The sequence below is a fragment of the Dromaius novaehollandiae genome, chromosome 1 (genome assembly GCF_036370855.1).
Source record: "Dromaius novaehollandiae isolate bDroNov1 chromosome 1, bDroNov1.hap1, whole genome shotgun sequence".
Taxonomy (NCBI): domain Eukaryota; kingdom Metazoa; phylum Chordata; class Aves; order Casuariiformes; family Dromaiidae; genus Dromaius; species Dromaius novaehollandiae.
The window spans coordinates 118,272,835-118,300,723 of NC_088098.1; the positions used below are offsets into that span (position 1 = coordinate 118,272,835).

The 27,889-nt window shown below is 43.3% G+C and overlaps 1 protein-coding gene and 1 long non-coding RNA gene across 3 annotated transcripts in view; one reads left to right on the top strand and one right to left on the bottom strand.

Moving 5' to 3' along the window:
- Positions 1-20,420, bottom strand: part of RUNX1 (RUNX family transcription factor 1) — a 178,948-nt gene extending 158,528 nt beyond the window's left edge. Inside the window, exons 1-2 of one of the 2 annotated variants that reach the window (XM_064524656.1) lie at positions 20,207-20,420; positions 19,906-20,019 (exon numbers count right to left, since the gene is read on the bottom strand). In XM_064524656.1, the coding sequence (XP_064380726.1) occupies positions 19,906-19,960 (55 nt within the window). In that variant the 5' untranslated portion in view covers positions 19,961-20,019; positions 20,207-20,420. The remainder of the gene's footprint in view (positions 1-19,905; positions 20,020-20,206) is intronic. The other variant, XM_064524646.1, reaches the window with a different exon arrangement.
- LOC135330608 (uncharacterized) lies at positions 18,825-25,676 on the top strand. The gene is made up of 3 exons (XR_010392586.1): positions 18,825-19,339; positions 21,259-21,485; positions 23,365-25,676. It is a non-coding gene; the product is annotated as an uncharacterized LOC135330608 (long non-coding RNA).
- Positions 25,677-27,889: the final 2,213 nt, after the last annotated feature.

Genomic DNA, 27,889 nt, shown 5'->3' on the forward strand with positions numbered 1-27,889 from the left:
TCAGCTGCAGCCGGCTTCCTGGCAGTGACGTCTTGCTGGTGCAGCAGCACCAAGAGCAGCCGGGCTCAGCACTGCGCGCTCAGTCTTACAGAGGGAACAGAAGATTTCAGAGGTGTTTAACCAGGCTTATGAGGAAGGCTCAGGGGGCTAATCCTTGGGCAAGAAAGGAGTAAAAGGCATAGTGAGCACATCCTGCAAATACTTAGAGAGCATAAAACACAGAAGAGGTATTATTTAGGGTGCAGATTAAATAAAATACAATGTGCACACAGATAACGTATGGACATTGCTATATGTACACATTTATGCACACACATGTGCATATATACCTGTATATATATACTACAAATACACACCAATAAACTATATAGTTTAAAGTAACTAGACAAATCAGATTAAACTGCTGCATTCTGAGAAAAAAAACCCTCTGATCATAAATTCTCCTGGTAAATCACCTACGGCAAGGGATGGCAAGAATCCTTTTCACTTCAGCATTTAAAAGCGATCAGAACAAGCACACTGTAACTCCTAAACTCTGCTTCAGTAAAAAGCTGGTCTGGATAATCTGGAAGTTTCCCTTCTCCATTCTTTATCTTTGAGGGGGGCATGAAAACATCCACCAAAAGCAAGTGGCACACTGAAAGGCTATCTTTTTTGTGGCAGCGAAATAAAAAGATAGCACAACTTATTATAACTCAGTGGCGTCTCTGTTAAGCAGGGGCAGCAGTGCTGTACCTCAGCTCGCGGGAGCCAGGCGCAGGTCTCTGCGGGATCTCCCGTGATCGCTGAGCACATGGGCGGGGAGGAAGGGGGCCAAGAGCAGAGAGCTGACGGTTCGCTATTCACCAATAGACTTCATATTCAAAGGCAGACAGAAGCCAGGGCAAACTGCGGTGCTATTGGGAGCAGCCCTTCATAACAACTCGCTAACTGGGCCAGAGAGCTCAACAGGCAACTTGCTGTTTGCCCTGGTCCCCAGGTAGTCTGTATGGCAAGGGACAGAAACTCTGAAAAGGGAGAGAAATTTCTGCATGCTGAAATAAGTTTTTTAAGGCAAACCAATGCAGACAGGTCACTAAAGACACAGGATCGTGTATGGTTTCCTTGCTTAGCAATAAATGACAGAGAAATACGCCTTCATTTTATTAATGAACTTAAAACATGGGCTGAAACTGCAAGCAAACACATTGAAGTCAGTAAGTTTGATGGAGCAACAGCCTCTTATGAATCCCAGTTCCATCTTCTCAACACTCCCTGCTATGCTGGGAGAGGCCATGGGAAAGTCCAGGTTGCACAGTAACTGAGGGGATGGGATGTGCAGATTTCTCCGAGTGCAATGGGGATGGGCTGCCTGGGCTCCTTCGCAGACCCCAGTGAAAATGCCTGGTAGCACTTGAGTATTCATAAAGTTCTAATGTCTGTCATGTGGGAAAGCTTGCAGAAACTTGTGGGTTTTGCACTTAAAAAGTGAAGAAAAATTGCAAGAATCCCTCCCGTCTTCCCATTCTTTCCCTTCCCCATCAGCGCTGGTGCCAGGGCCACACTGCTGCACGCATGCCTGATGCATGGAGGCGAGCGCTGGGGCACTCAGCCCCATGGCCCCTCAGATGGGGCAGGCGGTCGCAGGCAAGGCGTTGCCAGCCAGGAGAGAGCAGGGAAGCGCCGAAAGGCGGAGCAGGGAGAGCAGCCCCAACCCAAAGTCAGGAGAGAAGTAAGAACGTGGGCGGGGAGTCATCTGTGGAGCGCGCTAGGTGACTTCAGACACCGTCGCCTTGCAGATGGCTCCCCAACTTCCCCCACGCGCTCGTACTACTGACGTTAGCTCTTGCCAAAACATTTTGTCTTTTTGTTTCATTTCACGCTTCTCACGAGCCAAGTTTCTACAGCACTGCTGTGGCAAGCCCACGTGTTGTATCCTTTGCCCTTCTTCGGTTTGGTTCCTTGATCATAAAACCTTCGGGGCACTCGCTGGTACGTTTGTACAGCTCCTAGCACAGCAAAGCTCAGCAGGGGAGCTGACTAGTAAAGATAAAGTAGATGTTGGTGGTGGAAGTCATAGAGAAAACTGCGAAATTCAAAAGGTAGTTGTTCAGGTGGGGTTTGAAGTTAAAATGCTTTATATACATATACACACATGTGTGTGTGTGCGCGCGCACATATATATGTATATATATGTATATATATGTATATGTTTTTAAATAAAGTGCTTTGACATTTTATTGAGGCAGTTCTCCAAAGTGTTTTTTCATGAAAATCAAATTCCTTACTAGAAGCCGGTCTTTCAGCAAATGAAAACAATTTTTTTTCCAGGATTATATGACTGGTGCCGATAAGGACATTGGTAAAGCACGTCCAAAAATATCCTTCGGAATAAAGAATACTCTGACAACATTGATGAATTTCAGGCGAAGTTCAAGAAAAATGACATTTTTGGTTAAAGAAAGAAATAAAAACCCTTTTCTCCTAACCCGAGCATTCTGATCAGAGATGAAGAATTGAAAGCAATTAATGTTAACGTATCACTGAACATGTTGACATATCACTGAAGTTGAGATGTTCAAATCCAAGTAAACCTAAGTCATGGAAAGCCCTGTGAATGTCCCAATTTCCTGTAAAGGGAGATATGCATGTCCAACACCTTTGCAACCTGTGCAACTGTGAGCTTGAGCTTTCAAAGTCTTGCATATGTGCTTAATTTTGAAGAGGTGATTAGCACCATCTACATATTTATACACAAACTAAAGGCTCGTGATAATGCAAACAGAAACACATGCCCAATTTCACCACCGCAAGAGTGTTCCCCTCAGACCCAAGGGAGCTAGTTATCATAATGAAGTTATGCACAGGCCTCCGCACTTGGAGAATTGGGGTTGAAGTCTGTATCGCACCGAGATTTAAATGCAGATCTATTTGCCTAACTGTAGGCCTCCAAGCCTGAAAATGCTTTTCTTTTTGCATTACCAATTCTAGTTTCTTCCAAAAGTACACTGAATGTTAAATGAGGTTAAACGGAGCCTTGTAAAGTGCTGTGAGATCTCAGCCTGAAAAGTGCCGCGAGAGAGGTGGGTACAGATGCAAGCTTATGAAACCCAAAGATGTGACAAGCACATGCTTTTCAAGAGCTCTTATTTGCAGTCTTCTTGGAAGCAGGGCCCCATTTCCCTGCTCAGCTCTGAGGCTGCGGACACCTGCGAGTGCCGTGGAGGTCGCCCAGCCACTGCAGTCCCCCTTCGGATGGGTCGGACGCGGTGGCTGCCCTGTGCCTGTAGCACTGTTTATAGCCGGGGAGGACACTTTTGAAAAATGAGCGAGTAACTGAAAAAATGTGGCAGAAATTAACAGCAAGAAACGGCAGTGCGAAAAAAGCGTGAAACAGGAAAGAGCCAGTGACACTTGAGCATTTTGTTGCTGCAGTGTTTTGCAGGGACGGAACTGCTGCAAAAGCTGCCGGGGGCTCTTATCAGCTCGGCTCAGGGACCTGCGGTTTTCTCGCTCTTGCAACCCTTCTTCAACTGTCACTTGTTTTTCAACAAACAGGATGCCTCCATTTAAGCTGACAGCTTCCCCGTAGCTTCAGAGAGAGGGGCCGCGCGGATCCTTCCCACGGGCAGGGCTGCTTGGCTGTGCCTTTCAGGAGAGCTGCCTTGTGTGCACCCTGAGCAGGCACCACGGAGAGGACAGACCTCATGCCTTCCTGCAGCCTTTCGCAGATGGGCAGAGTGAGAAGTGTGTGGTACCCACGTGGCTGCTGCCCAGAGGGAAGGTTAAGCTTCCACGTCGTTCGCTTTTTATTTTTCCATCTAAAAACAGTTAGTAAGGAAATGCTTGGGCTACCCTTGCATGCCAAAGGCACAACCGAGCTGCTCTCCTCCCTGGTCTGCGCCGTGGCTGCTGATGTCCTATCACATGATGGTCACAGGGATGGGGACAGCATGGTTGCTTTGCTCTGCAGTCACCCCACACAGACTGGACCGAAGGTATGGGGCAGGACTAGCGAAAGGAGATGCTCCCAGAGGAGACGTAGGAGCCTTTGCCCTCACAGCCGGCAGTGCCAGAGCCTGTGGCAGAGCCAGGGCTCCCCATACCATTGCTGGGCAGTCTCTACTGCCCATTTTTCTCCCCCAGTGGTATTCAACGCCCTGCATCAAGCTTTGCTGCTCAGGTTTCTTGTGGAGCGCACTCTGTTCTTCCAAGCTCACTTGCACTACACTGTACAGAAGCCTGCTGTCTCCACATATAAGCAAGGTACAAGCAAGCATGGGTTTCTATTCAGAAGTTAGATATGGGAAAAGCAAAACATGCTCTGACCCTGGTCTGATAATTGCCTGGCCAAGAGCTGGCTTGTCAACAGAGGTGGAGCCCGTGCCAACAGCAGCACAGGCTTTGCAGCAGAGCCACACTAGGGCTCTCAAGCCTGAAAGCTTTTCTGACACTGCCCATTGCTGTTGCAGCTCAAGACTTGAGAAAGCAGAGAAATCAGGCTGTAGGATGAAATTTTCAGGGAGAAGCCAAAAAAAAAAAAAAAAGCTTTTCTTCCAATATATCTTCCACAAGAAAGAAGAAACACTGCTAAATTGAGGCATAGTTTCTTCTCATATCTTCCCGTCCCATGACACCAATCTCCAGCTTTGTTGGACCCCAGGAGGTTTTTTAGGCAGTGTCTGAACAGCGACATTTTCAGCTAGGACTAAACTGCGCCCTACACCTGCTCTCCCTGCCTGATCCTGTCCCCACTATTCTGCAGGCTCAGGGAGGCCAAAAAGCATCACGTACTGCCAAGATGGTGCTAAGCCAGGCTGAAGGAAACCCCAGCATACTGCTTTTCCTGTGTTTGGGATTCTAATTAGCTGAACAAATGATGTGTCACAAATAGTTTGTCAGCTAATCATATTTCTTTTTCTATTCTCAAATTGTTGCCAAACAGCTCAACATTTTCTAGTTCACCTGTTACTCAAAAGTCATTGGAAAATATTTTTCCTGGATTTTTTTCATGGACTTCTATTTGAATTGCCCAGTTTTGTCTGGAGATGTACAATATCTAGGCCCTGAATGGATGAGTGTAATCCTAAGCTAACTTTCTGATGAAAACAGCTACTTTATCACATTTAAAATTCAAGGGAAAGAAGAAGAGATTGCTTAGTGCATAGTCAGGCTCAGAATCAAACGTCAAATAAATTGAGGTTTTGTTTCCACTTCTCTCTCTCCCCCAGACTTCTGATATGACCACTCTTCCTTGGTTCTTCATCAGTAAAATGAGGATCATGCTATTTCCATACCAGTTTAAGCAGTTTCTAAATGTGACTGTATTTGGTTACGGTCTCTCTGTGTATCACTTTGGCTCAGTGTATGCCCGAATGAACTGCAAAGCTCCTTTCTCAGCCTCCTTTTCTGTGGAGACAGAGCTGATGTGATCGTTCCAATCCTCTCTGTACTTCTGCTAACTTTCCTGGTTTGTGGGTCATTTTTAGCTAAATTTGACAGATTGGAAGTGGCCTTTAGTTCCCACAGCTCTCATGAAACATGGCAGTAGCACAGAGGCTTTGTTGGTGCCCTCAGCCAAAAGGCACCCAAACTTCTACCCAGCAGAGAGGTTTTAAGAGATTCCTTAGCAAGAGGAAAGCCTTCAATCAGATTTAAGCCTTATAAGATGCTAGAGAACACACAAGTCTGTAAGAAACCAGTTTTCACTAGTTCTGCCTATGACAGCATCTCTTGGCTTTTTAAATGCCTCAGACTAGACCTTTCTTGATTTCAGAACACAGGCTTCTTCCATCTGAAATTCTGCCTTAAACCCACCATTTCCATGGAAAAGATTTTCAGCGGTTTTGCGTGCTTTCCATCAAAAAATTCAAGTTAGCCTTTTGAAATTTCCCAGTTAAGTGAGGCTTTAGGGATTTAGTAGTTACCCAGAAAAGAAGACAACAAGTTCTCATGAGAAGTTTCCTACCACTTTTCCTCAGCTCTGATAATATGAGAGCTTTTTGCCACATCACACTGGTTGTAGGGAAGGCCCATGTTAACAACATGATGAGAGCATTACAATTTGATAGAGTTAATATTCACAGCATAATTACCCTTGGTGTTTAAGGCAGATCTCAATACAGCCCAATCTTAAGGGCTTCCTTAGTAATTCAGTAACAACATGACAAGAACATTTAGATTTATGATGTCACTGATTATATCATTAGCATCTGCTTTGGCTCAAGACAGGTCTCTGTACAGTCCGGTTCCAATAATCTCCCAAACGATGACACTAAGAAAGGCTTCTATTAACACCATGCTAATGCAGGACAGTGCATTATACAGAGTAACACTGTGGCCCAACATACGCTCTCACAAATACTTAAAACGTAACTATTGGTGTTCCAAGATATTTCTGTTTTGGTGGAGGACATATCCCACACTGTGCTGATATCCAGTGCAGAATGTAAGCTCCAATGAATAGTGTTACTTCTTTCCTATAAGACTCACTTAAAGCTAATGCTGAAGTGTGATTTAATAAAGAAGGAAAACTAGAATGAAATTTAGGCTTTAATGTCCGAGCCAACCTTTTGGCTCATCTTTTATCTACCTCACTGTAACTTGCATCAGAATTCTGATGCAAGCTGTCTACCGAGTTTCACATTTATTAGCATATGCTAAATATGGAAATGTAAAAGGCTAAGAAACTAGCAGAGAAATATTTCTGTCCTTCCTAGCTCCGTTCTCCCCACGCACACACACCTTCTAGCTTTGCACTGATGCTATTGCATTACCAAAATTAAACTGTTAGGCTAAGTTTCAGGCAGAAGCCTTCTAGGAAAGGCTGGAAAAAGGAATACATGAACCCACAGAAAGACAAACCCAGAGAACCCAGTAGCACTCCATGCACCAAACAAAATTTGAGATTTCAGGAAGATTTATAAACCTTGCAGGTGTATTCACCACTTACACAGAAAGGACTGAATGTACAATTTGCTGATACAGGACTGCCCACAAAATAAGCAGTAGGATTGCATACCAGCACCATAAGAAGCCAATTCTTCTATTTCTTCCTGACCTTCTACATCAACTGGGAAGGGGTAGGTGTGCAGCCATAATGATCAAAAGGGACCAGTACCAGGTGTTAGGCATAGAATAGGCATGGTTTCTTTTGGCCACCTGTATCCATCTAATTCTAACCAAAGTGGGAAGCTACTGGTGAAGAAAAGGGGGATAATTTAATAAGCAGGTAGGATGAGGGTATGGACAACAGAGGACTTAGTTCAAACACCAAGCTTCTTAAAATTTGATCAAATGACAGTGAATTATTCTTGGAGCACACTGTGGGAGTTACTTATATTCCATTATTCTGGCTCTGGCTGGCTTGCTAGCAGTTCTTAGCACCTGTGTCTCAAATGTCAGCAGCTGTACATGGTGTCTCCATCACCTACCAATCCCCTGAAATCACACCAGCCACAATTGTTTGGGTGTACATCCTATTTGAGGTGGAAAGTGCAGTGTCCAGTGAAAATGGTGCTATATTTCAGAGCTCTGCTGAGGAAAAGCAGCTTTGTTAATACAAGGGCTACACTAGGCATGCAGCTTCTGCCACATAATAAAATATTTCCTTCCCTTCTTGTCCTACTCCTGACATTCTCACCCTTCTTTCTGTGATGGATTCTGTTAAGAAATAAATTTGGAATGGATTTTTTTCATGTGTACTCCAAGGATATGAGCCACATTTTTTTTTCTTCAATATGTGATAGCTGAAGGCATTTTGGTCTCCAGTTGCAGAACTGAAAGCTAGTAGCAAAATTAGAAATGCCAGTCATGTACTAGAAATGTTTGGCATAATTTGTTCACAGTAAACATTGCAAACTACAGCATTTTATAAAAACCTCAATGACAAGGTAGTTTATTCTCTCACCAAAGGAAAAAAAGGGAGGGAAACATTGCTACAGCTAATTATCTCCTAGAATAGAACAGCTCATATTTTTATATAGGTTATTTTTTGAATTCTGATTTCATCTTGAATAGCAGTTTCAGTGATGTTCAGATACGGATATTTTAGTATTTTAATTTTTTTTGCCTGCATTTCCCACAGAAAAAAAAAGTGCAGCAATGCCTTGCAAGAAAAGAGGCTGAGATCTTAACAAGTGAAGGACTTCAGATGAAATGAAATTCAGGGACCAGTGAAAAGATTTTCCTTGAAAACAAATTAGAATATGGAAGGAAATTTCTCCGTCATCATGTTTTGGATGTTATTTTACCAGAACTTCTGCATGAATAATTTGTATTAGCCTGAACCTTAAGAAAAGGCTGTAATTTTAGGCTGGAATGCTCAATTATAGGCTGGAATGCTCAATTACTGGTTGAAGTTATCTACTAGGAAAAAAGCTACCAAGCTGGCATCTTGTGCTGTCTTGGTTAGCTGTGTGTGTCAGAAACTACATGACTCATGTTAAGAAGTCAGTCCTGTGGGATTATGAGAATATATAAAGAATTGTTCATGAATGATCTGGAGGATGGGAAGTATTTGCTAAGGAAAATAGCAAAGGATAAATAAAAGAATTTCTGACAAGGAGAGAATAATTCATAAACCAAAGATGAAAAATGTGTTGAAAAATTGTTTAGTGAGGAAGAATCTTTCTCCTCCCTCTACTCACTTTGGCTGGGTTAGGGTCGCAAAACCAAATGCAACTGTCACCATGAAAAGCTAGTATTTATCACTCGGTGCCATGGAGTAAAATGCAAGATTTCACCACGATTTCCTATGCAATTGCTCTGCAGCACAAGCCAGGCACTGGGAGACGGTCATGCCCAGATGGAGTCGCACGCCTGGCACGAGATGCTCCCCATGACACCGCATGGTGCCCTGCCTCATCAATAACACGCTCTGACATGGGAATAGAGGCAGTGTTTGAGTGTAACAGGACTTAAAAAAGAAGAAAGACGTGGACCAGCTGCACTCTCATTTTTGAGCTGCTGCCCTGAGCGTGTACAACACCGGCTAACCCGCGTGGGCACCACAGGGGTTGTCAGAGCTGGTCTGTAGCAGCAGTGTGGGCCTGTTGTATTTTCTAATCCCTTTGGCTAGAGTGAAGGCTGAAAGGGGAGATAAAACAGCTTGAAAAGGCTCCAACTGCTTCTATTTAAACAGTGCTTTTGATCTTGAACTGGTGCGGTTTAGTCAAAGCAACGACATACCAAACCCTGAGGAGCACAGTCCTCGGAAAGGGCTTTGCGTTGGTCTTGAATGGGGCCAGAGATGTGTTGGAAGAACATGGCTGCTAGAGGAGAGGGATGGAGCAGGAGGCAGCTGGGCTAATGAGCATGGGAAAAGGAGCCTACTCGTCAGCAGGCAGCTTGAAACACCATCTCTGATTTACACGATGGAATTTTTTATTCAACGGCTCTTGCAAGCACAGCAAAAACGGGCATAAAGTGCTTGGGCATTGCTCCAAAACAAAAGGCAGGTTTGCAGTACAGAAGGGAATTGGCTTTGCCACCTTGTATTTCATATTTGGGAAGGTGCAAGGAGGGCAGTGTGAAGAAGGACAGCTGACCTGGACTATATTAGCAACAGGACTTTGCATGGTTAACGCTTGGGATTTTATCTACAGGAGAATGGCCACCATGTGTCTACTCCAATGACCAAGAAAGTCTTCAGAATCTTTCCACTAGTTTCAATGACTCTTGGATCAGACGGCACGTATTCAAAATACTGGGCTTCCTTAATTTCCCCAGTAAAATGCAAACCTAAATCATCTTTCTTGGTATAGACATCTTTCTAATGACATAACTTCATCCCACAGGGAAGCTGTAAATCCCTCCTCTTGTTTGGACATGTCTAGTTAAAGCAGAACAGTCTCCCAAATGGGAATGAAGTTATTATATAGGTATAAAAGTATTCATATTGGTAAAGCTTATTCCTGCATAGCAAGGGAAAGAAGCTATTTAGGACTAATGTAGCTTTTCTGCTGCACAGTGTGAAAAACATACATGTAAAAACATCAATACACAGTAATATCACTTATCAGGAGTTGTTCTTGAAATTGTTTTGGACTGCGTAAAAAAAAAGTAAAAAAATGACTGCTAGACATCATGATCCCTATTAGGAAAAAAAATACCCCACAACAATAAAAGTTCTGATTGTTCCATAAAACTTAAGTGGTTTATCTCATCATTTTTAAACTGAAGTGGTTTATCCTATAACTTTTTCTCATTAACTAGGCAAGCCATCTCCATTCTTTAGTGTTCACCGTAGCCCAGCATACTATACCGAGAACAGCCCATTTCATTTAGAAAAGCAAGTCATTTTACAGGGCGGAGTGGAGAAAGCCTCACATCCTAGGGCAAATGCTCTAATGCAGCAGGTATAGTCAGAAGGAGTTCCTGTTCATATATAAGACTAATTAGAAGCCTGAATCTTGCTTTTAATTTGCAGATGCTTGCCATAAAAAATGTGCATGTGTTGAACACCATACATTATTACTTTTTACAGGCTCAGTGCAGCAGCTAAAGAGAGAATCAGTATGGAGACTGAGGTTTCTCTTCTCCTCTCAGAGGTGGCCATCTCTGCAGGCTGTGTTACTGGAAGTCGTTAGGAAGCATGTGGGAAGTAAAGCACACTGAAGCTGCCGTGCTGTGTTTATTTTAGCGAGAAGACAACTGTGACCTGCCTGAGTAGTGTCTGAGCACACCCTATTTCCCTAACTAGAGTCATGAGCAGAGTGCTTTCCACACTGTGTCTGTCACCCAGGCAGGGGAGATGGTGGCCACAAAATAGAAAGCAATTCAGCATAGAACTGTACGCAGTGTCTGTGATCTGGTGGACACAGGTCTAGCTCCTAGTGCTGCTGCCAGCTTGGTGGAGGAGCCCAGGCAAGGTAACCACCATAGCTCCCTGCCTCTGAATCCACAGAGGTACAATGCACAAAGCAGTGCTGCATTTCTTTGCAAAATGCTTGGAGAATGCATGATATATGAGCAATTAAATCACCCCATACTGTAGTAACTGATTCATCGACCCCCATGCAAATGGGGTAACAAAGTTTTAACTTGAATGTATCTTCCAGCTATGAATTCTGTTACACCCAACCTATGCAAAACCCAAAGCTCATTTACATATAGGCCCTGAAAAAACAGAAGCATTTTACAGAAGTCTGATATTATCTAGTAACTGTATTGTAAAATACATTACACTTCCTATGAACTGGGTGTAGCTTGTAGTCTCATATCAGTATTCTGCTCAGGATCATGTGCAACATGGACAGATGTTCAACAGTCATAGTAGTCTTGTTGTGCGGAGACTGATCATGTAGGTAAGGCCTCCTCATTGCCTCTTGGAAAGAGCTTCCAGGGTTACTTTCCAGATGTGCTGTCGCACTCAACGGAAGTCCTGTCCCACTCTGTCCTTCTACAGAAGACCAGGAGATGGCATGCACTAATGAGTGCTTCTGTCGGTGTTTCTCCTATAACGAGTCCACTGCTCAGTGAGGAAACACATCTCGCCCATTCCACTCTTAAACTCCTGATCGCTATGTACAAACCAACAGCTACCAACCAGGAAAAGCCCTAGCCACCTCAAAACTCCACCTATAACCATGCATTATATGCCATAAATAATTGTTCCACCACACACCAGTATTTCATAGGTGAAAGACAGAAAAATTTTCATTCTCAAGTTTTAGTTCTGCTAATTTGAGTCATGTGAAATAAACTCATACCTTAATTCCGTTTCTTTCAGGCCCCATTTCAACATTGGCATTCAGAGTTCACATCCTATCTTATTCATAACTTGGACTTGATCTTCATATTTTTCTGTTTTTTTTCTTAAAAGAAAGAGCCAGCCCCACAGTACTCAATGGCAGTCTTGTCACTAACTGGGTGGAGCCAGGATGTTATCCTAAGAATTGGCTCGGGGGTATGTTTTCTGCTCCTGATGATGTCTACAGAGAAAAGGGGAAGTGCAGCTGCAGGCAGGTGGGAGTAGAGCAGTGCTAACTTAAATCTATCTAGTGTTGATAATAACAGTAGTGAAAAAACAGAGTCACATCACTCACCATTGCAGGGCATACCAGAATCTCTGAGGGTTTGGCTGGCAGTGACTTACAGCCATGTGATTGTATCTGTCTTTGCTTTCTGTGCCAGACAAGACTAGCGGTTTGATTTTGCTCTACCAGCTTTCCTTCCACTACCCTTTGATAATGCAGTAAGTATAAATAGAGATATGGATGCTGAAAGGCACAAAGGCTCCTCTGCCCACCGCAAAGGGTGTGACACCGCCCCCAGACTCTGCTCAGCATGCTCACTGCACTTACGTTGCAGGTTCGCCAAAACAGGCGACTGCGCAAGATGGTTTAGCAATGCTTACTGAGCTTGGCAGCCACAGGTACTCATCTGAGGCTTCTGTAAATGCCCAAATACCTCAAAGGCATATGTCTGGGGTGCACGGCACAGGTACATGACAGAAAATCAGTTAGAAAATGTGCTTATGAGAGACATAGATGGGGCTGGGGCTGAGAACATGCAAGACGTTTGTCACAAAGGAAACAGATGCTCGGCTGTGCTCTGTGGTGCTTCACCCATAACATTCAAGATATTTCATAAATGGTCATCTTTCTCTTTTAAAAACCCCACTTCAAGCTCTGGGTCAATGTCTTCCAAAGTTGCTGGTTTGATAAGGATTGTATAGCTTGCCCTAAGTACAGCCGAGTGAAATGTTTATAGCAAATTACATTAAACCTGACAGGTTTCAAGTTTCCTCACACTGCATTCATGGAAAGATTTGTAAGAGAGGTAAGCCTTCCAACTTACAGTCAAAACCCTACCTAAGGGCAGCTTCTGAGCAGGTCTCAAAATCACAGCTTCAGCATGAAACCAGACAAGAGAAAACACACTGCAAGACAAAATACTCAGAAAGAAAAAGAAAACCCCCCAGCCCCTAATTCGGACTGCTTTTGGGTTCACTGGAATCAGAAACTCAAAACAAAAAGCACAGGCCAAAAAACCCAGGCAGATCAAAGCCAGAGAAAATGTTCTCACACATCTTTGTGAAGTGAAACCACCCAGTTTCACAGAGTTTCACTTACAAGCAGAAGTGGTGAGCCCTGCGGACAGTATTAAGGATGAATTGGAAGTGCTACCAGGTAGCAGCTACCAGCATTCTCTCCTTCTCTACTCTCACAGTCATTTCTTCTGTGTCCATTTTTCCTATTTCAATCGTCTGAATAAATTTGTATAGAGAATTCAATGTTTTGAATTTGGTATCTTGGCTGTAAGCCCATGCCTTACTTTGCTGGGACTTAAGTGGAAGAAAAAGCATTTCTTTTGAAAAGTAGGCACTGGCAATCTGCATTTTTCATTTCTAGTCTTTTTTTCCACTGGCAACAAGGATGATGTAGCTTGCATTCAGTATCACTCTGGATATGCTGTCATGTGCATGGACTTCACCAACTCATTGTGGACTTCTGTAAATGCTCTACTACTGCAAGCTTCTCTATCGTTGTCACTCAGCACTTTTCATTACACACTTGAAAGGATATACCTGTACCCCTCTTCTGCTATTTGGGAAACTGACTCAAGTCTATACAAATATTATTCACATGCAGAAGATCACAGAAGAGGTAATGGAGGCAGTGTAATGTTTTCTTGCCCTTCTCTCAAACCAGTGATTCACTTAATCCAGTGTCCTGTCTCTCCCAGAGGCTAGTACCAGCTGTCTCAGAGGAAGTCGCAATTCATTTTGCAGATGACAGACCTGCTTCACAGGAAGCTTTCTTTCCAAGCTTTAACAGAGATTGGTTTGTGATCTGAAATATGGCAGTGAGAGACAAAGGGGGAACTTAACCCTTCCAAAGCTTGTTTTTTCTTTACCTTGCTGGTACGTATTAAGAAACTATTATCTATATTCATACCCAACTGTTTTACAGATCCTGCTGAACTCTTGGTTTCAAAGTAGGATTGGATTCAAAGAGCAGATAGTCCCTTACCAGCCAACGTAAACCCATCCTCTTATTCAGAGCCAAAGCTACTTGTATCCTATCCTACTGCTGGGGCTGCTGGACCAGCACTGGTGCCCTAATCCAGGTGCCAGTCAGGCATCCATGCCTTTCAGCATTAGCAGCCCACATGTCGGAGCAAAGTCTTTATAGCTATGTGGTTCAGCCTTCCTCCTCTGCCAAGCAACCAGGGCTAGCCAGATACTCTGTGGTTACCTCCTACGTACAAACTCTTACGCTGTGCATATATGAGGCAGACAGGTTTCCCTTTCTTGTCACGGAGTGAGCAACCTCAAATTATCACTTACTGAGGTATCATAGCCAGCAGTTGCTGCAGAGCACCAGCCCAACCTATCTTTTTCCTGCAAGAGGCATTTCCCTTCAGCTCCTGAACCTGCTCTGCACTCCCCCTTTGTGCTCCCCAGCAACAGAAAGGGATCTGACACCAACACCCCTGCCTGGCCCTCCAGGCAGCCACTTCAGAGGTGCAGCAGAGACCACTGTGACCCAGCACACCCCCTGTGCATGTGGAGGGGATGTCAGAATAGGATGAGTTTTCCCTGTTGGTGGAACAATCTCATAGTTTTACAGAGAAACACCTTCATCATTTCATTAGGATTTCTTCTGCTTACATTTTAAAAGCAAGTATGTCTATTTATAAATCCAAGAATAGTAATTTCTTTGCCATTCTTGGTTTAGTTGTAGACTCTCCCCTTTAGAATAATAAGATGATGCAAATATTCATTCTGTGTTTAGAAATAAAATTTTTCAGGAGTTCATACATTATGTTCATAATCTTACCAATATCACTGGCTTTCAAATGCATGTAAAGATAAGCAGACTGTTCTTTTGGGGTCATTCATTAGCAGTCAAACTGAATCATGATTATGTTGTAGTCACGAAAAATAATGTAGTTTATTTTCTATTCATATTGCATACACTGACAGTGCAGGGAAGAAACTTTTATTTCCCATTACAGAACTATCTCAGAGCTAGAGTTCGAGTCTCTGGCTAAAGCACACTCAAAGGCACAGCTGCAAACCAACAATCTCTTATTAATGACACATGATAAAGGGCAAGCCAATCCTGGGTATCTGTCAACCAACCATGACCATTAAGTCCTTGCTAATGCTGTCAGGCTCAGCACATCGCTACACTGAGTGACTGATTAAACACTGAATTTACTGTTTAGGCCCAGGATAAAATCTCTTGATCTTACCAAAGCAATGTATTCATCTCTGTCAGATACTTGGCCCATACTTCACAGGAATTTCTGTGTTCAGGTACAACCTGTGTTTGGTTGTTTCCCAAAGCTTTCAAATGAAAAAGTCTCAAACGGAGAGAAGGCTATGCAAATCAGACATTGTGTAAATTTTTTTATTCTAGAAAGCCAAGATTTTTATGAGTTTTAGTTCAATTTCCTATTCACAATATGCAGCTAGCATTTTATAGTGCTGACACAAATTAACTCTTTGTTACAGTTCCAACAATCTGCAAAAATGCTGGAAAACTTTCCTCTCAGTGACAATAATGCATTCTATTGTGAAAAGATAGGGTTCATTTACTAGGGGAGCAAGTGAAAAGAGCTTTCCAAATACATTTCAGTGCTGTGTATTGTGCACCTCCCAAAGAAACATGTCTTTTGCTGAGATATTTCTACTATCTGATTACTTTTAATAGTGTCACAAATCCTAAAGGGCTGAAATCTTTATCAATTTTTCAGCTATTTTTTTTCCTCCCAGAAGATTGTGTAAGGATTAATGACCCCACAGATGAGCCATGCAATGAGCTGGCTGCCTCCGAAGTCCTCCACGGGGAGGAGGCTGCACTTTCCACCCTGCTGAGCTTTTTTGGTGTCACATATCAGAGCCCAAAGGGAATAGCTGTGCTAGTGTTAGATGCCTTTCCGCAGTACTCAATGCCCCAGTGTGCACCAGAGGCACTAAAGGGCTGAGCCTGGAAACACTTACAACAGAGGTGGGTGTTTGCCTTGATTTCAGTCAGGATAATATACTCTGCTGAATAAAAGTGGAGCTGTGGATAACGCTTAGCACCTAGCTCTGGACAGGACTGATGCCAATCAGACTTTGAGGTGATGCTACCCCACCATTCACACGGGACGTTCTGGAGACAAACATCTGTACACAAGGAGGTCTCGTACACTGCAAGTGTAAAACCATCACATAACGGGGAGTCTCAGGTGACCTTGCTTCCTCCACTCACATATAGCACCATGGACATTAGGGGTCTGCCCACATAAATCCAGTCACAAGGCAAGTCAGAGCCACTGACTTGTGATGAGAAAGAGTATGCTTACATGTAAGTGTTCACAGGATCAGTCCTGGAAGCCTTTCAGAGCAAGAAGAGCTTCTTGCTACATTTTAATTTAGCGTTTGCAAAGGAAAAATACCCTGGGTTGGGCACTACTGGAGTATTATAACTAAGAAGGAAGCCTGCAAAGTGTATTTTTTCCAGGTGGTAAAGTGCTCCTATGGAGTTTTTTTCTATTTGATAAGAAACCAACAAAAAATTGCGCCACAATTATTTGACGCCTTGATTAATTAACAAAAAACACAACAAAGGCAAAACCAGGAGCAACCTTCTTTGCATATTGAAATAATTAGACCTTGCAACAAAAGGAAAAATGAGGAAAAAGTACCCTCTTGGAAAATATGATGCTTCATGCTATTTAGAGCCCCATAAAAACCCTGCAAAATGATTAGTCTTTCTTTGCAGGCAAAATTGTTAGGAAACCTTACAAGACAGTCCAATGCCTTTAAGAAAAAAAAAGAAGTTATGGGGGTGAGGCAAGAACATGTAACTGTCTAGGCCCCCTTTTAAAACTATATACACACTCTTTAAACACAAGGCTTTCCAATGGGTCTTGTTTTCATGGTCTCCCTGCCCGAAAGATATCACTGCCGTGGCCTGGTCAATGAACACATGAACCTGCGGGGAACCCTTATGAAACTAGCAAATCCCTTCTTCTACTGTGAGTATACACTACGGTGGAAGTTTGAACTACAGTCTTGCCGATATAGTCCCAGATCAGAAACAACTGAGTGACTGTTTTCTGCTGGCTGAACTGTAGCAGGACACTTAGAAATGCTCTTATTTTGTACTCCTAACACCAAATCCAGACCCATAAACTGAAACAGGACATTAGGAAAATGAGACTGTCATTAGAAGGAGAGCTGGTAAACATTTGAATGTGTTCAGCAGGCAGAGCACACCATTGGAGGTTTCAATGTAATCTTCATTTCTTTACCTAGTGGCAGAAGCGAGGACCTGGTGTGGTGTGATAGAAAAAGGGCCATATCCTTTGTGGTACACCACATTCAATTAATATGTCAGGCTTTCTATGTCTGTGACTGTTCACAGAGGCTGGAACAATTGTTCTGCTTCCCCACTCCCCTCTTTTTTTCCCAATTTTCACATAGTATCATGCTAAAAAAGAGTTATGGATTTCCTTCTCAGAGAACTGCATGGACTGATAAAGTGAAATCCATGGCAGAAAACAACATGTTATTTTTCCCTTTACCTCATAATTTCAGTTAAGAGAGAAAGTGCAATAAATTTTGGCGGGAAAAAAAGAAAAGAGACGGTTTTGGACATTTCTAATGACCAGTCTATGTAAACACTATTGAGAAATATGGGTGAGAACAATCCACCCTAGGGATGATTATTTTTCTTGCTCCAAGGCCCAAGCGTTACTCTTGTTGAGTCCAGGATTTTGAAATCGTCTGAAGTTCATTTGAGTAAAGAGAGAAACAAAAAAGGAACTGCTGGAAAACTGTCACAGGCTTCCACGTTTAAACACAATATTCTTTCGCAATGATGAAACGTTTGCTTTATAACTTAACTGAGGGCTGTTGCCCAAGCTTTTCCAGCACTGCACTGCCGGAGTTCAATTTTGCTTATGCTGGATATGTACCAGGATCTGTACGAGCACTGCAAAAAACCTGGACAAATACCTTAAGTTAACCAGCACAATGGGATCCTAGTCCATGAACAGAATCCAAAATACTGGCACCCTAACAACATTAACAGTAAGGACAACAGCAATAAGGAGGATAACAATATCCATCCTGAAGTGTTAAGCTAAAACACTTGCTGGATTAACCAACTTTAATGAAACACTACCTTTTCCAGCCAACAGAGACTCGGTCCTTGGTCTCTGCTCAGCCTCTCTTGGGCTATCTGAGCTCTGGCCTGTGACATGGCATCCATCATCCCCTGAGCTCACCCCCAGGCTGGTGGTGCACTGCCACGCGTGGCAAGCATGGCCCTGTGAGGTTCACTTTGTCACTCTAGCAAAGGCACAAAATTTGCTCAAGAGGTCTTCCTGTGCTATGGCTTGCAGTAAACATTTGTGTGAGTGAAAAAGAGAGAAAAAAAAAGAAAGAGTTGATGAAATGCAGGAAGATCCTTCTTGTTATTCTACCAGTATTGCTTCCTTTGCTTGGTGGCAGCGCTGAAGAAATGCTAGTACTGAGCATGTCGGGGAGCAATTAGCAACTTCTCGCTAAACCTTCAGTATCTCCCCTGCACAGGCAAGACGACGCTGCAAGCCTGCGTGACTCACGCAGCTCGCTGTGATTCAACTCTCAGTAAAAAGAGATGCAGAAAAACCTTCAATACATAGAGCAGACAGAAGAAAAGGAAGCGAGAAGAGCGCGCTAACGTCTCCCCACTCCGCGTTCGCCCTGCGTTTACACCGGAGGAGAGCGGAGGGGCAGGGGCAGCACGGCGCTGGCGGTGCTGCATGCTGCGGCACCGGTGCTGAGCCAAGCCTTCCGCATTCTCCAGCCTCCTTATTAATATGAATAACGCATGACTCACACTGACACCACCAGCAAGGCCGGGAAACTGTAGTCTGTAACTTTAGAGAGTGATGAAGTGCTGCTCTCTTGCAGCACCCAGCCAAGTCTGATGAGCGATCTGTGTATGGCTGTGTACGCGCTGTCATCTGCACAGGCACAGAGGCTCGAGCCCGGCAAAGGGCTCGAATGATCACAGGATCATGTCGAAGGGGAAAAGTTCAGTTGTATCATCGGCTATTTAGGGGGGTAGTTACAAGGAAGCGGACAAGTTTCTTGTGCTAGTCCCTGGCTTGCTAATATGAATAACCCATGACTAAACCATTTGCTCCACAGGGGTTTGTGAGAATATCAGAATGACCTTCTGCAAATTCTTTGTCACTGTTTAAAAAAGACAGACCGCTGGGTGATGCAGTTTAATTCCTGTCTCAGCCCTTAAAGGACTGCTTCATTTCTCTAAGCATGGCTGCAGCTGATAATTCACAGTCATCTGAGACCTACAGGGCATGAACAGCAACTCTGAGTTTATCCACGCCACTACTTTTCCTGAGCCACGTGAGTTGCAGCTAACTTTAAGCAGGTTTCTAAGCTTTTCTGACTTCTTCCCTGAGAACATGCCTTTACCTAGCCTGAGAGTGTAGCATAAATGAGACAGCATCACGCTCTGCTGGCTGTACACACGAGCTTGCTGCTCGCTCACTGTGCTTTAGTCTGCAGTATGTGTCGTATGCTCTTGGCTGTCATTCTTCATGGCAGTGGCTCACAAAGTCCTAATTCTGCCAAAAAGAAGCAAAAAGGGCTTGTGCTACTGCTACTGTATCTGCAGTAGTTCATGGGAGTTATTCTAATACACTTTGATTTATGAAGAGAAAATTCACAAGCATGCAATGACTATTTGAACAGCTCGAATGAGTCCATCTTATGAGCTCTTTAAAGGACTGATAAGTAATGAGATAGTATTCTTACAAGCTCAAATATTAGCTTCACTTAGAACTCCTGAAAAAAAACAGGAGCAGGAAACAAGATGTACTACGAGAGTGTCTCAAAATGTTCTCCAAACATGCATTTTCTTAAGTATGGGATAGTAAAAAGTATATTTAGAAAGTCTGAATGGCACTTACCTCTCAAGAAGTGCTGGTAAGAAGGAAGTGACTCAAATATGCTGTTTGAAGCCATTGTTTCCTCTTTAAAACTTACTCTCTCTTTAAAGTGAAGGAATATATGATTTCTTCTACCTTGGGAAATGAAAAATGAAGAATGGTCATTGTTACCACCCTCCTCCCAGGCATCACTCTCTATTTTATCCCAGTGCCTCTGGAGCAACGCAAAATGGATTATAAGGTTCTTTTGCTAAATCAACTCCGAAATTGTTTCTTAAAAGAAAAAAAATATAGCGGATCGGTTGTGGTTGATGATGCTTACCACTCTACGAAACTCTGTGGTTTGCAGTCAAAACGATTTGCCCTGCCTGCTGACCAATATCCCGGACCCGCTCTTGTGTGACTGCCTCTGTACCCAACTTGTGGTTCTGTGGTTGTTTATGAGGCCCAAAGAAGTGTTTCACACAACCAAAATTACAAATTTAACTGTTCCCCTTTCCATAACCTGCTTCCATTGGTTCCTTCTTGTCACGTGACATGAGTGATGTCGACTTTCTTTTTTTTTTTAACTTTCTGAAGTCATGCCCTACCCACTCCACCTGCCCTCCCCGGGGCTGCGCGAGGTAACGATGGAGTTTACTGAGGGAGGGAAAAGAAAATGACTCACAGTCCCTTATTCTACAAATGGTCTTGCTGAGTTAGTTCAGCTCTGCTTGTTTTGTTGTTTGTGGTTTTTGGAACTACTGATTATTTTGATAGAGATTTCATTGCCGCTTATTCAATAGTAATTCAAACCTGGGTATTAGTCTGCTGCTAAGGCAGGATGTGTAAGTCATCCTGTAAAGCATTAGGAATCAGCTGTAGGAAAGACCACTGGCTGGGAAAAGAACACTGTGAAGAGGTAAAAAAAAAAAAAAAAAAAAAGTAAGTAAAAGAGAAAAAAAGCCCAAACATTATTTTGAACCTGTATGACTGCAGCTTGAAGGCAATTACTCTCTGTGAGCCACAAAAAAAAGGTGTGTAAGTTAATTTCATTGGGTTGAATCCTGTAGTCCTTCTTTAGTCACAATTCCCATTCCCTACAGGAGCACTGCCCAAGGAAAAAAAATGAGTAAAACCCTCTGGATTTACCTCAGCATCTCTGGTGTGATAACTGTTCTGTCCTGTCCTAAATGCCTCCCTTTCCTTCCTCTCCTTCAAAAGAAGAAAAAAAAGTAAAAAAGGTCCTAAACCTAATAATCGACTAGCAGTTCTGGCTGTGGTTACAATGCAAAGGCGGGGGGGGGGGGGGGGGGGGGAGGGGGGGTAGCCACTTACTACAGAACAAAGAAGTGGCTGCTGTGCCACCTTTTGTCTCTTTTTCCTCTCTTCTAGAGAGTGGACAGTAAACCTTTCGCACCTCTGTACAAACCACAGGATGCCTTGTACCTCTACAGCCTGGAGCTCAGCCCACAGCAGTCCAAAACCTGTTAAAATGCTGCCAAGAAACCTGTGGCAATGAAAGGACTGCACTTTCCCTGCCTGCTCTGAGTGATGACCATGGTGAAAGAGCTCTCTTGGAATAAAAGCAAGAAGCCTTTGCAATATTATCAAAAGCACTGGTAGGTGGAGCACAAATACGTAATAACGCACAGTTCTTCGGGCAATGAGTTCACAGTCAAAACCCCTGGCACGTAAATATGGTTTGTGCTGATTGATCCCAGAACACTGACTTCTGTGGGCTCAACACAAGCACCCAGATCAATGAATGTGAACCAGTAAACAAAACTAGGCACTTAATGCATTTGGATTTTTTTCTACTTAATGCAACTATGGAAACGATGCCTTTTCCTAACACTGCTTTACTGCCTGCATTTCTTGTACAAAAGTAATTTACATGGGCATCTTGATTTTCTTTTAGAGTTAGTGGGGAAACAGGTTTTCATCAGAAAAAGTTCTAATCAGAAAACAGGTTTTCTTCAGAAAAGGTTCTGAAAGAGCATCTTCTCATGATGCAAAAGGATGTATCAGTTCCGTGACACATGTTACCTAGAGAGTTGGGAAGTTTTCCCTAAAGAATTTCCAGAAGAAAACTGTGCCATTATGAGTAGCAAGAGCAGGAAGGTTAGGGCACTTTGCAGTGAGCCTGGTTCAAACCTCTGCCGTGCTTGCATCAAACCAGTAACTTGAGTTTGAGTTTTCTGCTTACTGGCTCTTCCTAAGCCTACCACAATGAGACCAGGTTTTTGGCTAGTCTGGGATGAGTCTCTCTTCACTCCCAGGGCTGGAGTTATTGCACTTCAAGGTAAATAATTAAATAAGAATTGGCTGAAGATGAAACCCAACAGGAATGCTGACTCTACAGAATGCTTACCTGGGAGGTAGGAGACCCAGGCTCGTATCTCGCTTTTGCTGTTATTGCCCGAAATAAGATTGAGACCAATCCAGCAGAGGGGTTAAAAGGCACCCATACCAGTGTAGCCAGCAGCCCTGTGGTTAAGGTGCTCATCGCAGAAGTGGAAGAAGAGCAAAGAGAGGAACTTGGACCTATATCCCCCAGCGGTGAGGAACTTTACAGGGCCTGTTTGTTAAATAGCTTTCTGGGAGGTGGGGGGGGATACATTTTCCTGCCCTCCCGCCTGCACAGGTGGGCACTGCAAAGCCAGTGCCAGCAGAGGGAGCTCAGGCTGGGAATTTGCAGAACCGCAGTTCAGGGAATGGTTCTCAGCCTAAACAGAAGAAAATGAGAAGCTGGGCCAAGATTAGAGTCTAAATGACTCAACAATATATAGGCGGGTGACCGAGTCGGGAACGGTCTCACGGATATTGGTTCCAATTCCCTCTCACAGGAAGATTCTCTCTTAACTTTGGCAGTGTTTCATTTCTGTCCTTTTTCCCTTCGCTCGACTGTCTGTGCAGTTGGGTTGTGCCATACGATGCAACGTGACTGGAAATAAAGTATCCAGCCATACGTTCAGCCAGCATGCTAAGACAATTTCAGCTTCACACTTTAAGGGTAACTGCCCCACAAGCCCAATTATAGTAGTTAAACTTGGCTGGTCAGAGAGCAGAACCAGGACCATATGGCACATTCACCCGAGCATAAGCCAAGCCCCCAAATTTCAGACAGATCTGCCACCATGTGAAAAAGAGATTTTTAAATAAGGGACATTGAGGAAATATATGATGTGCTGAGTTACATGCGAGTATATATCTGCTCAGTCCCAAAGAGCAGCATGTACTATGAAGATTTTCACTGACAGCAGAGGTTTCTGATGACAGGAACACATGTCAGCGAGTCTGAGGGACCAGGCTACTGCATGTCTGTGCTTTGGCAAAATCACTGTTCTGGAAGGGAAAATTAAATCTACTTGGTTCTGACCCTTTCTTTGGGGGTTCAAGAAAGGGACCCTTCTTGCAGGAGCCCTGGTCCCTGGCTCCTTCAAAATCACAACCTGAAGTCACTGTTCTTGCTGCATTTTCTTTCTCTTTTCCCAATAGTCAATGGGATGGGGCAGGATGGCTCCCGAGGCTGTGATGGATATGCAGACAACTACAGCATGTGCTGTAACCACCTGCAGGGCTCTGGGCAGAGCCGGGAGGACAGCGTGCCAGCACATAGTGAATGTGAGCTATGTTAATACCTTCACCTCAGTCATCTGCCATGAGGGCCATGGCATAACTATGCTATGCCAGAAGCAACAGTTGGGCTGGTTTTGTCATCTCACAGCTAGCGCAGATGATGCAAGGGAAAAGGCTGAGCATTTCGACATGTAGCCTGCCACTCTGGACTTTGCTTTGCCAACAGTCAGCTGCAAATATCACACAGGCATATGTTTTACTAAGATCTAACCACCGTGAATTTTCAGGGAAAGGACTGTGCTACATGGGTCTGTGCTACACCCGAGCAAGAGAACGGATGGCTCCTCTCCCAGGCCACTGCTACACCGGACAGAGAAGCTCTGATTCCTAACAAAGTGGGCAAGGGTTTCTGACAATGGTGAATCCACCAAAGCACCATTTTATAAAGAGTGCACATCAGCTGTTCCTACAGTGCTACAATTAATCTTTGTCAAAGTTTACTGTTGGTATAGCTGAGCGTTGTTCAGAGGAAAGGAATAAACTGGAACATTTCACAATCCATGCCCTAAGGAGTGCATCAAGATTTTTTTTAAAGCTGTCCTGTATTTACTGTAAACAGAGAGCCCTTAGAAAACTCATGTCACTGGTACTTAGACATCTCTTGCTTTCTAATGAATAAGATGCAAGATAATGGTTAACCTTAAGGGAGTAACACCAGTCTTAGATGTAAAAGTTGACACATCATGAAACAAATTAACATGACATGAAAAAATCAAATTATTGTGCCAGTAGTCGCGTGCTTTTTATGGTATAGTGGGTAGGAGTCAAAGGTTTAGGGACACTAAAGAATTTATTTCCCTAATTAGTACTGCCGAGTGTGACCCCATTAGCTGGAACACGACCTCCAGTAAGCAGGCCCTGACACTGGGCATGTATGTACTCGAAAATCTTACTCTGAGTCAACAGAACCCATTCGGAATCTCGTAAAGTTGCCAACATTTGGAGGAAAAAAAAGAAGTGGTCCAATATAAAACTAGCAGATATTTTGAGATCTTCATAGGCAAACACTTAAAGTTTCATTGAGAGGCTAACTAAGGAATTATAAAATAACAGAGGCAAAGTTCTGAGCATCTAGATTTATCAATCTCTACTTCTACTCTCTTTTTCCCTTTGCAGAGCACAGTAATCACCTGACATCAACAAGGTATGCCCCAGAGGCCAGCCACCTTGTGGACTGCAAAATCCCGCAAGACACTGAGAGGCCCAAAACAAAGTGATTTAGGGATTATTTTGGCCCCTCTTAAGAGGCTTTGCAAGGTCAGGTTTACAGTTTGAGGTCTGACACAACAATGTGGGGAGGTGCGTGTTCTCTCCATCTGCCCGACAAGTGACCAGTTGTACATAAACAAAGGCTTACTCTCCTCCAGTGATAGCAGTCTCTCAGTTTTCATTCTGCTTTCAGCTGAGAATCGCTTTAATCCCTTGCGACCTTCCAGACAGACACCATACGTCTAAATGCAGCAGTACTTATTAGACTCTGGGGCATAATCTGCATGGTAGATATATTCTGCTGCCTCCATTGCAAGCAAGGCCTGGACTTGAAGATGTGAAATATATGAAAGGCCTGGCTAGCCACGGGCAAAGCTAGTTTTAGTCAAACATGTACAGAGATGGATAACTGCTAAGTGGACTGAGGCAATACGGGGCAGGAGAATGGTACTGTGTTTAGAAAATTACTACTTTTATAAATCCACTTGTCCATAGGACAGAGCAAGATTAAAGCCAAGCAAACGTTCATGGCCTGCTTCCCTTCATTCACCAGCAGCCAGTGAGAGTGCCAGAAAATCTCCTTGTCATTAAGCTGCAGCATTAGAAATGTTGAACCTGAACCACTTGTTCAGTCAGTGCTGAGAAGCTGGGAGTGTCATGGACCAGGTTATTCTGCAAAATCAACATGGCATAGAAGAGTAGAAATTACAGAACAGAAAATTAATACTGCAGCAAGTTGGTACTGCCGTGAGGCACTCATCTGCCATCAGCAGGGAGCTCTGCCTTGTGGTGGCCTGCCATAAATCTTGTGAATGCGACATAAGTAAACACTATGCAAATAATATTTAAAAAAAGTTGAAGATTAAATTCACCAAAAAATGCCATTTCATAGGAGCAAGATCTGCCTGTGAATGGGGGTTGTCAGTCAAGGCAGCAAAAGAAAGCAGAGAAACATTTTGAAAAATCCAAGCATTTCATTTTGACAGTTTCAAAATAAAATGCTTTAGGTTTTCATTTCAGAATTGACCCAGATTAAGTAACTAAGCTTAAAAAAAGGATCTGACACAAATGACTGTTTCCTTCTGGTCTTCCTGTTTTGCTGCCAAACCAAAAACACTACAGAAGTGCTGCTACGCAGTTCTCTGTTACAGGAGCTCTGGTATGAAGAACCTGACCTCGTTCCATCACTTTTGATCCTCTTTCTCCCAGGATACAGGAGTTATTTTGTTTATTTCCAATTATTCGTTATCAATAACAGAGTTTGGAGGACTTTTCACCAGCCTTCTTTTGATAGTTTGAAATGAGTCAAATGCTTGTGTCCAGTGAGGAAAAAAGGCAGAAAAATGGGAAACAAAGGAATGCTAAGAGACTGCCAGGGAAAGAGGTGAAAAAAATCCAGATAAGCACCCAAGGGTGTCTGCACACAGTGAGTCACATAAAACTTCTGAGGATTTTGAGTTTGCCTGCAAACATCCCAAACACTGCAGGACAGCCCCAATTTCGATCTGTCCTTCACAACCTTAAACTGCTCTGTGAAAATCAGTGAGTCCCAGTGACGTGCTATTCCTGCATGACAGGGACAGCAGTGTCTAGTTATGAGCAACGCACACTGGTAAAAACAAGCAGCTCCTCACTCTGTTGCCTTTCTCCTTTTTCTCTTTGTCACCTTCTGGTATTTGATGGGAGCAAATTCCAACTGGGTGCCTAGCCCATCTTTTACATTGAAATGCGTGACCGCGTTATATTGTCCCAGTATCTGCACCAGCAAAATCTGATCTGCGTGAGAATAAAGTAGAAGAACAAATGGAGACAGCTGAATAATATCCCAGCACTAACCAGTGGTAAGGACTGAACTTGGATTAAATCTGGAAGGACTGAATTTGAACTTTCGTCAGTAAAGTCACAAAACAAACACAGTGAAACAGGTAATACATGCTTACATTTATTCATGTGAGTTGTTCTGCTGGAATCAGTGGGATTACTCATGAGTAAGGGAAAATTTTGCAGTGTTCACGGTCTCTTTGGTTTCTTGTTTTCAGGCACTTCAGTAGGACTATATAGGTATTGTAGTTAGCTATTGTTGCACTGTTTACTTTTTAGGATGTACTTTGTGGCATTTTTCAAATCAGCTCATTGCTGCTTTCCTATAGAGGTAAAAAATGAGAACTCAAACAGCTATTTAACAAGAAGTAGCTACTTTGAAAAGACGCAATTCAAATTATTTAGTGATAAAACCTCTAATTACTTTCCTGGTATGGGCTTTGAGAATAGTGCTTGGCATACGTATTTCACAGGGGATCCTAGCAAAAATACCTTATTCCATCTCACGGCTCAGAAAAGTCTTTAACATTTATGACATGGGTATCTCACTACAAGAGGATTGGCACATTGCTAATGATGGATACATTAAATCTGAAGTCCATAACAGGTTCTCAGGGAAGACTGCTGTCTTTATGACTAGGCCAGCTTCTTCCCAATTGATGCCATGTCTTGAGATGACTCTGGGTGAACTAACTGGAGGCCTGGAGATAACACCTTGTCCCTGCCTTCTGCCCAAATATTGCATCATCGCCTCTGAACTGAGCCCCTATCTGGTCTCGATTGAAAGACTGACAAATGCCAACCCAGTGCAGTTACTGTAAACTGCATAGCAATTCCTGGGGAAAAACTTCCAGGGAAGATTTTCAAAAAGCCATTCAGATTCAGGTACCTAGCTCCTAGTGGAACTTGAAAAACGCACACCAAATTTCTTTATATGGCTTAATAAGTCTCCCCTCACAAGTTTAACTGACTCCTGTCTGATCATTATTTGTTAACTAATTTCACATAGACATGATGCTAGAAATTAAGAACAATGAAGATGTCTAACAAGCAGGATCTGGGAGGATATTTGGGTTAAGAGGCAGCAGAGAGGAAAGATGGCAGTGATACAAAAGGGTGAACAAGAGTCTGAGGAGCATCCATTTGCAATAGCAATTGCACAGCATGATAAAAGTCCACAGGGGAAGGAAAGAGAGAGGGTGAGAAATTAATAGTGTCTTGGAGCTGGGATCACAAACATTGCACTTGACACACAGAAAATAGAAAGCCAGAGAGAAATTCGAAGAGGGAGGAACCTACTCAGGGAAATGAACAAGTCTTGCAGGAATTGCAATGAGGGCAGAAGTACTATGTA